Below are 10,438 nucleotides of genomic sequence, written 5' to 3'. Positions count from 1 at the left end.
ACCCTCCACCACCATCTATCTTCTACTTTTGAGCCAGATCTGTATTTAAATTATATTATATTAGATTAGATTAGATTAGATTACTTAGTGTGGAAACAAGCCCTTCGGCCCAACAAGTCCACACCGACCCGCCGAAGCGCAACCCACCCATACCCCTACATTTACCCCTTACCTAACACTATGGGCAATTTAGCATGGCCAATTCACCTGATCTGCACATCTTTGGACTGTGGGAGGAAACCGGAGCACCCGGCGGAAACCCACGCAGACACGGGGAGAATGTGCAAACTCCACACAGTCAGTCGCCTGAGGCGGGAATTGAACCCGGATCTCTGGCGCTGTGAGGCAGCAGCAGTGCTAACCACTGTGCCACCGTGCCGCCCAAAAAACAAATCTATACAATTGCAAAATCATGCAGGTTCAGTTGAAAAATCATGTTAAAATAATTTCTGCATTTTGAAGGTGTGTGCAAAGGTGTATCATCCACATATAGCCCTATAAAAGTCAATCATGTAAAAGTTGACCCCATTATGTACGGCCTTAAAAAAAGTAATTTTTCACACACTTTGTGCGAACAAAAATATATTGATCCTGGCTTTTCAGTGACCAAAGCCCAAACATTTCAGAATCAAAGTAAAGTAATGTTAACGATCCTACTTAATTGCAAACATTCAAATATAATGAAAATGTACTGTCAAATAAATGCTTAAAACATTTATAGTTTAAGTAAGGTTTTTTTTATTTAAATTAAAGTGATCAGATTATTAGGCAATTAATATAAATTCTTTAGTGTTGTTGGCTTTTGCTTTATTCCATTGCTGTGGTCTATTTTGGATTTTGCTTCAAAGCCTCAAATACGTAATCTGTCAGCCCCATGACTTTTGGCCTAAAAATGTGGTCTCAAAAATTTGACTTTTACATGAGTATATATGGTACATTAAAAACAAATGCTAATTTCCCCAATTAATCTTTGCAGAACAAATCTAGGTGTGACAACTGTGCTAGCAAAGAACAGCCTTTTAATAAGAACACAATAGAAGCATCAGACAGAAACTGCTTCTGTGGAAGCTAGCTAGACTGAACCTGTATGCCTCTAACATGTTAGTTCTACGCTGATCATACATTTAACAAAGCCCTTTTCTTTAGGCATTTTGAAAAATATGATTTGTGAGATGGCTAATTTAAATAAAAACAAAGTGCAACAATCTTGAAAATATTATACATTCTTATTTTATGTACAAGACTACTATGGAGTGCCCTATGATTTGAACATTAATATCCTATGTGAATACTTAACTGCAGTTGAGTTTTCTCAAGTTTAAACAAAAGTAAACATTCCATGAGGCAGTTCCAACTTTGTATCAAACAAAGAAACTAATTACTTTTCTTTAATGATAAATACAAGTATTAAAAGAGCAACAGTGCAATCCTTCTGCACAAAAATATCACTAAAGAATCAAATTCAATTCTGCTGTTTAAATTGCTGCCAGTTAATCCCTTTAGGATTTAACCTTTCCGAACATTTCACATACATGAATTACAGATAGTGCTTGGTGAAAAATAGCTGGATATGGTTATCAGATCTATAAAGCATAATGTATAATGTATAATTATTTTAAAATTTTGTATGTTACTGGTTCCAATTTAATTAGGTCTCTGCATTTCACAAGACAAATAATCTAGTTCCTGATTTAGGTGTACATCGTGCAAAATTTCTTAAACACATTGTGGCACTTGAACTGTCAATGCTTAAAGTAAGTTTCTTGCATGCAAACTTGAAACATGCAGAACCTGCCCAGACGTATTTACAATATTTCGTAGCAGCTGTATTTACTTAGAATATAATTTACCACCTCAAATAAAGTCAAGGTGACAACAATCTCCTTTAATGAAGTTTATTGGTTCAGAAATAATTAAGCCCATTTTTGTGCATGATCCTTTGTAATCTGTGCGCAAAAGCTACACCAATTGTGTAGGTTAAATCAAGTGCTGCTGATCCCTACAGCTTTTCTTTTGTTCCTATTGACAACCACTGTGATGTGTTATACAAGAGCTAATTTTAGCAATTGGAGATGTCTCACCTCTTCTTGGCAGAATTTCCTTAGTGGTTTTACATCATAGCTGAGACTACCCACGTGTAGTGCCAATGTACAGTATCCTAGTACAAAGCTGTAAAGTATTTAAATCTTATGTAAAATAATCTAGAAAGACAAAACTTTACATCAGTCAACACACAGCCAATTGGAACCAGTTCTTTAAATCATGAAATATCTACTGAACATAAATAATACAGCATTTCCAATAGACAGTAATAGGAAATTACTTGTTGCACCTCCTTCAGTAGAAAGGGAAAGAGAGCCCTTTGCAGACATTCAGCTATGAAACTGTCGTATAAAATGTCCCATGGTATAGCTGTTTATACTTCTTGTGTAAGCAGATCAATCATTAGACACCTCAGTGGAATATTGTCTCTAGACCTTTAGATCAGAAGGTTAATTTTCTTCTTAGTCAAGATCAATGGGATTGACATCTTCCGGTCCTTCTCCATCCAATTCATCTTCGTCTCCTGTACCCATCAGACTGTTCAAAAGGTTACCTGCCAAGGGAATTTGAAGACTATAAAAAAATTCAGTACTTTGCAGACAAAATGTACTTCACCTTGTTTTTAATGCTTTCATCTCAACTTTGCGAACAATCATTTCCCTTTGGATAAAGGTCAAAACTGTATAAAACTGCATAAAATTCAGATGCTTATATTATTAAATCTGTCTCCAATCTGTCAAAAATCATACATCTGCATTTCCGGTTTCAATATTTTTCACTATAAATGTTGGTCTCCAAAATTATTATAGGAACTGCCTATAGGAATTTGTCATGTAGTAATCATGCCATCCCACCAATCATGGCATTGTAACAATTTGCCTTGCAGTCACAACTCTTCTGGATGCCAAAGACTGAAAGGCTGAATATTATAGGGCCAAGGTATCTTGACAATACTAATCTTCCAAAGGCCACAATCCGTGCTGCATCTTTGAGCTGGGTGAGACTGTAGTAATGATGTTCCTGGGATTGAAGAGCTGACGACCCTCTGATTGGATTTCACTTCTTGTAGGTTGGCTTTGTCTCTTGAAAAGGTTAAGAACCCCAACAGCAGCTTATCAGCTGCCTGACTGACATACACTGTGTACTGGATTAGTGGTGCTGGAAGAGCACAGCAGTTCAGGCAGCATCCAACGAGCAGCGAAATCAACGTTTCGGGCAAAAGCCCTTCATCAGGAATAAAGGCAGTGAGCCTGAAGCATGGAGAGATAAGCTAGAGGAGGGTGGGGGTGGAGAGAGAGTAGCATAGAGTACAATGGGTGAGTGGGGGAGGAGATGAAGGTGATAGGTCAAAGAGGAGAGGGTGGAGTGGATAGGTGCAAAAGAAGATAGGCAGATCGGACAAGTCAAGGAGATAGTAACTGAGCTGGAAGTTTGAAACTAGGATGAGGTGGGGGAAGGGGAAATGAGGAAGCTGTTGAAGTCCACATTGATGCCCTGGGGTTGAAGTGTTCCGAGGCGGAAGATGAGGCGTTCTTCCTCCAGGCGTCTGGTGGTGAGGGAGCGGCGGCACACTGTGGTCAGGGTTACCCCAAATGACCAAGGTAAGATTGCCCCCAGTTTTCCAGTTCTTCAATAGAGCCACTGCTGCCTGGACAAAATCCAGACCATACCTGTGTGTTCTCAAAGGGAAAGCTTTTGCAATCTCAGTCAGGCTGATTGAGAAGGGATGCAGAAGCTTTGTGATGGGAGGGGATTCCTTTTCTAGAGTGTTAAAATATACTTTCTAGTAGAAACACAAACCATATTTAATCAGTTCAATAGAGGTTGCACTATCATCACCTTTCCTGGGTCAATAGAATAGTTGGAAGCCTAGTCAACGTGCTTAAATTCATCTTGGAGAACATGTACAATCTATAATGGCAATACTATCTATAATCAGTGATGACCACACCCTCCACTTTAATTTCCAGTATTGATTATCGTGAAAGTTTTGCTTTCTAATTAAAGCTTTAATACATCTCTGAGGCTCTGGGTAAATGCATATATATAAAAATCACTGATTATTCAACCGAGGCTTTTGTAGTACAGTCAGTGTTCCCACCTCTAAGCCAGGAGACAGAGATTCAAGTCCCACCTGTTCCATAGGTGTGTGATAACAACTCTTGAACAGAGCTAATTAGAAAATATTTTTAAAATCATGGAGACACCCTTGCTATGAATCCAAAGTTGTGTGTTCTAGTCTGATACAAGGGCCTGTTGACAAAAGGCCTCTGAGGGAGTGCTGAACTCTCAGAGACCTTGTAAGAGACTGCAGTGGTAGCATTCTTATCCTTGAGCCAGAAAATCCAGATTCAAGTCCCACATCTCCCAGAGATGTGTCATAACATATCAGAACAAGACTGATTTAAAAAAAACACGATGGAGGACTATTGTGGTGCAGGGCAATGTTTCCCACCTCTCAAGTCACACCTACTCCAGATGTGTTTAACAATGTTATTAAATAGGTTGATTAATAATACTTAAGAATGCCAGAATAAGTCCTCACCCCACTTCAGCAGAATTTTAACTGGCTACTGGTACCTGATACTTTAAAGCTTTTTGAAATTTAAGGCTTTTATTGTTCCATCGAATGCTATTTAAAGAGTCATAATGCAATCACTGGCCATCTAATTAAATATGATCTAGGTTTCTGATGGCATGATGACACAGTGGTTACCAGTGTTGCCTCACAGTGCTAGGGACCCGGGTTCAATTCCAGCCTTGGATGACTATCTGCACATCCTTCCAGTGTCTGCGTGGGTTTCTGTCAGATGCTCCAGTTCCCTCACACAGCCCTAAAGATGTGCAGGCTAGGTGAATTAACCATGGTAAATGCAGGGTTGGGTTTGAGTGGAATGCTGTTCTGATGGTCAGTGCAGATTCAATGGGCAGCAGGGCCTCTTTCCACTCTATAGGGACAAAATAATATCAAAAATGCTGATGTATTTAATTTATATTAAACAAATATTACCATTTTTCAGCTTTGGAATGCTTTAACTATTGTTAGTAATTAGTTCTTCAAACTCTCCAAAGTGTGTGTATACATTTCCAATTCAGTATTGATGGGAAGGAACTTGAGCTGTGCAATGACATTCATTTGCCAACCAACACTTGAAGGAAAAGCAAAGCTTTTTTGATAGAGCTGGTCGTACATCAGTCTTGTTTAATGCTGTACTATGTATAAACTGAAAGCTGTGTCAAAGCTGATTTACCAAATGATCCACAGTTAGCTGGTCCTCCAAGATCTCTTTCAGTCCAACTAACCTAAATTTAGCAGAGATTCTCCTCCCCATGTTTCTGAACATTTAGAATGAGTGCAATTTTTTCCACAGCCGGTTCATTACAGTTGAATGATAAAACATGCTAATTCTTATGTTTAATAGTCGGTCAAGAATTGTCATAATGCCCTGACCAGACCCATTCCTTGATTATCCACTTCTCTCATCATCCTCCCACCAAAACAACAGTCAACTCTGTGCAATGTGAGATAGCTATAAGAATACCATCAGTAGATAGAGAACGAAGTATAAACTAGTATTTTTTTGTGAAGCACAAACACATGACAGATGCTGTGTTACACTTGACAGCCAAAGAGGCCTGATATATCATAGTGGTAAAACGCATAGATGCTTTTTAAAAATTTGTCTATGGGGTGTGAGCACAGCTGGCTGCCCGGCCTTTAGTATCCATCCCTAACTGCCCTGGAACTGTGTAGTTTGATCGGCCATTTCTGAGGGCAGTCAAAAGTCACACTGCTACGGGTCTGGAGGGATCGGGGATTTAGGCCAAATCAGATAAAGAGAGCAGATTTCTTTCCTTAAAAGATATTAGTGAACCAGATGGATTTTCACAATTGACAGTAGATAGAGGTCACTATTAGATAAGCTTTTAATTCCAGTTATTGGTTAACTTTTCACCTCACTGGTGAAGATTCTATCTCTGGCTGAATCATGTGTTTTGCAACTTCACTCCCATGACAAGGTTGCTGACTTCCACCATAGTGAAATCACTGATCACAAATTGTGTTTCAAACTATTAATAAAATTATTTTCCAAGCATTTGTCACCTCCATACTTTACAATTCCAAAGCTTGGTTGGCTGGTCTCTCAAGCTCTACCCTTCGTAAACTTGAGCTCATCCAAAGCTCTGACATCCCTATCCTACTTTGCACTCAACATACACCTCTGTGCTTCTCTGTTAAATTGGCTCCAGCCCTATAATTCTCTTAAAATCTCCATTTCTGGCCTCTTAAGCATCCCAAAAATTAATGCAATTTTCTTTTGGTGCCATGTCTTCAGCTATCTAGTCTAGTGTTCACTCTCTGATCTCTATTACATCAACGAAATTCTAGCATAGGAATAATGCGGACAACAAAACATAAAAACAAAAGCCTGACTTATTGCACTGTGGATAAGTTGATAAAATTATTTATTCTTGACAAATGACAGTTCAATGAAAATACAACTCCGTCATTTAATGTTTTTAAGTTAATAGTTAGTTAAACCTGATCAATTCGAGATAAACATTTTAGATGGGAGAGTGTAAGTCAGGCATTTTCTTCATTAGTGCTATTGCCAATGGATTCAATGGTTCAATTCCTCTATCACAGTGCCAGCAGCATATACTATGTGTAGGTTGCAATGTTGCATGTTACCAATCTTACATCAAGAGTATTTCTCTTTGTAGAGATCTCAACTATTCAGAAATATTTTTTGATACACGGTCACCTACTCCATGTTTCTCCCAAAACTATTCACAATCTTGATTTGAATTTGAACTAGCACTGTTCCTTCACCTTTGCTGCATTAATATTCCTGAGCTAACATGTTTGTAGAAACACTATCATCACAAGGCTGCAGCAGTTCAAGAAACAGCCCATTATCAGTTGCTCAGTGTAACTAGGATGGGAAATAAATACGGACTTTACAGTATCACTTACATCTGAAGAACCACAAGACCATAAGATGTAGGAGCAGTATTAGGCCATCCAGCGCATCAAGTCTGCTCCACCATTCGATCATGGCTGATATATATTTCTCAACCCCAGTATCCTGCCTTCTCCCCCTAATCCTTGATTCCTGTACTTATCAAGAACTTATTTATCTCTGTCTTAAATACTCAATAACTTGGTCTCCACAACCCTCTATGGCAATGAATTCCACAGATTCACTACCCTCTAGCTGAAAACATTCTGCTTCATCATTTCTAAGAACAAAGAGATCATTTTAAAAATTATTGAGACTACAAGAAGTTACAGCGGATCAAAATTGTTTAAGTCTACTCTAGATTGGGGGATTTGTAGGCTCTTCAATCTCAATAACAAGAACAACTGGTGTCCTTTCAGCCCCCTAAACCTGTTCCAGTATTCAATGAGATCTTGGCTGATCTTTACCCTGAACCTCATTTGCCTGTCATTTACCTTTATTAACAAAAATCTATTTATGTTAGTCTAAAAAATTTCAACTAACTCAACATCCACAGCTAAAATAGAGATTTTCAAATGTATGGAATGAAAATGCTTCCTAATTTAAAGTATAAATGATCCAGTTCTAACTTTAGCATTGTATTTTGTTGCTTGGACTGGCCAACCAGAAAAAAATTCATTATGTCTACTCTATCAAATTCCTTTAATCATTTTAAAATAGTGAGTAGATCATGCTTTGAATTTTTAAATTCAAAGGAATAAAACCTAATTGGATGGAATTGATAACTCAAACCCTTTATAATCCTCAGGAAACAGTGCTACACAATGACTGATACAAAAAGAAAAATAAATCACACTGATGCAGTACTGAGATTAAACTGCTGGGAACAGATGAACGTTCAATTCCATCTAACCTGTTGGTGTTTGATGCTAAACGTATCCCTGAAATGCAAATAGATAATAATCGCCTAAGTCCTTAATGAGCACGAAAATCAGAAATTATATCTTCTGAACTGGTTAATTTTTGAGCAGAGTATCCCTATTGACAGACATGCAGATAAGCTTTGTTTCCTAAACTTCTCGGTCTATATTTTAGTTACTAAAGTAGTAGCTGTCCATACAAATATTAGAAATAATTGGGGTAAACACCACTTAAGGAAATGAATCACAGTTTATAAATGGTTCCATGCTTAGCTTACCTAATAATCCCCCATATGAAGATGTCTGTCTTGGTGCAACTCCAAAGAAGATCTGACCTATTCGATCGAGATACTAAGATGAAAAACATTACAAAATTAAAAATTTAAGCCATAATCTGATAGACAAGGAAAGAAAACAAAAACCATGAAGCAATCAAGAACTTTTCAGACAGATGAGTTTTTCTGAAATGAACCCACTCTCAAGTCTATTATGGTAATGCTCAAAGTAACATTCTTATTAACATAAACATAATTTTCACATACGCATTTTGATTCGGTGTCAAGGATTTCCCAAACATCACTGTATGGAACTTTGGACAATAAAAATAATTGAATTAGATCAGGAAAACAAGAACAATGCATTTTAAAAGTGCTATGCATTGGTCTTCTGGAAATAATGTTTAACACAAAATGTTTTTGATAACCTAAACTAACAACATTATCATTTAGACCATGTTCACTTGCAGCTATTCGTAATTTATATGTTGCATGAATCTAAAGAAACTTGCATAAATGTATTGCTGCAACAAAAGGCCAGTGAAAGCCACACTTCAGTTTTTTTTGGGGTAGTAAAATCTTTTTTATTATCATGAAATTAATCCATCCGTAGGACTCCCTGAATGTCATTCCTCTCATCTATAATTATGTCAAACTTAATGCGCAACTACATTTAAAGCTTTTCACATCCACTCAGTCTCAATGGCATTTTTAATTTCTGCTGAGTTGTTTCTCTCTCTCTCCCTCTCTCTGTCTCTCTGTGCTCCCCAACACAGTTTCCATACCTCACTGGAAAACTCAACATAATTTATTCTCGTGGCTTCATTTATGTCTACAATTCCACATAACTGAATAGTTGAGTATGGCAAAATCATTCTAAAGTTACCTTTTTTACCTGTAATAAAATAAAGGTGAAGTGATGTAAATTTGTCTTGTGCAATCCAAAATGATTTATTTACTCAAATAACATTATGAAAAAATTACACTGTCAGTTTATCAACTTATATGTACAGATGTTTAAACCATTAAGACAAATAATAGAGAAATGAATCACTTCAGGAAAATGTTTTAGAGTAATCTCAAGTTGTAGCAAATCAATAAATTTAGTATAGTTAACTCATTACTGACTTTTATCGATCAATCAATTGCTCAATCAGAAGGAAAGACTTCCTCCTTGACCACTGCATGAGAAAACTTTAAACACAACGTACAGAAATCTTCCCAATGGCATTCTTAAAGTTAGTCTTGGCCACAATACTGAATTAGCAAAATAACAACACTTGGACAATAATTTCATGCTAGAAGGAGCTTCTATGAGATATTTGCTGAAAATTCCCATGTATCAATTATCACTAGTTGTATTAAAACTTACTTACCACCTTACAGTCCTCATTCAAATAGAGTGACTCCTCCATACGCAAATGGGTATTTGCTTCCCTTTGCTGCCTGAAATGTGTGAAATGGGAGAAAGAGGCAATAAGGCCTTCCTAATCCTCTTCATTGTGCCTTTCACCACATTGATATTGTGGTCCTACTTTCAATTTTATCAGTTCTGGGACTTCAGGTAACTTGCAATGGCAGGTGGATTTCAGCCTGTCATACCTATGCCAGCTCTTCAACAATGCTATCCATTTCCACTCGCCTGCTATTTCCTCAGTGCTACAAACGTTTCCTTATCAGGTGTGTGTCCAATTCCATTTGAAAGTTACTGATGAATCTACTGCCACTATCCTTTCAGACAGCACATTCCAGATCATGATTTGCTGTGTAAAAACGTTTGCAAGACCTATATATCACGGGGTAAGCTAACAATTTTCTTCAATCGTTTCTCTGCTCACCAAACATAAATACATAAATTCATACTGAAAGTAGATCCTCCACAAAACAGGATGGTGAAATGAGGAAAAACCAGAAACAAATAAGCTCCTGCATGTGGATAAATACTGACCTGTAATTAGTGGAGACAGCAAAATGGAATTTAAAAAAAACAAATCACAAAAGCAATCTGTTCCTTGATCTTCTCCTTTGCTTTATGAAATTCAGTAGCTGATAGATTTAAATGGAAATGGGATCATTTTCTTGCCCTATAGCTCAAAAGTACAGCTGTCCTTTAAAGCTTATATCTATTCCAGCTACAGGTACAGTTCAATTTTGTTCTGCCCACATATCTTTGCCACCTCATTTGGAAATACCAGCGCAATGCAAAAGGGTGTGCATCGCATCCCTTCAATTTTGG

General features: G+C 37.4%; 1 protein-coding gene across 2 annotated transcripts in view; it reads right to left on the bottom strand.

The window, feature by feature from the left end:
- Nucleotides 1-988: 988 nt before the first annotated feature.
- Nucleotides 989-10,438, bottom strand: part of get4 (guided entry of tail-anchored proteins factor 4) — a 53,249-nt gene continuing 43,799 nt past the window's right edge. The window contains exons 8-9 of one of the 2 annotated variants that reach the window (XM_072559839.1): nucleotides 8,206-8,278; nucleotides 989-2,596 (exon numbers count right to left, since the gene is read on the bottom strand). In XM_072559839.1, coding sequence (XP_072415940.1) covers nucleotides 2,505-2,596; nucleotides 8,206-8,278 — 165 coding nt within the window. In that variant the 3' untranslated portion in view covers nucleotides 989-2,504. Of the gene's footprint in view, nucleotides 2,597-8,205; nucleotides 8,279-8,303; nucleotides 9,649-10,438 lie in introns of those variants that run through there. The other variant, XM_072559840.1, reaches the window with a different exon arrangement.

Source organism: Chiloscyllium punctatum, chromosome 40, assembly GCF_047496795.1.
Source record: "Chiloscyllium punctatum isolate Juve2018m chromosome 40, sChiPun1.3, whole genome shotgun sequence".
NCBI classification, from domain to species: Eukaryota; Metazoa; Chordata; class Chondrichthyes; order Orectolobiformes; family Hemiscylliidae; genus Chiloscyllium; species Chiloscyllium punctatum.
This window is presented reverse-complemented; position numbering and strand designations above follow the sequence as displayed.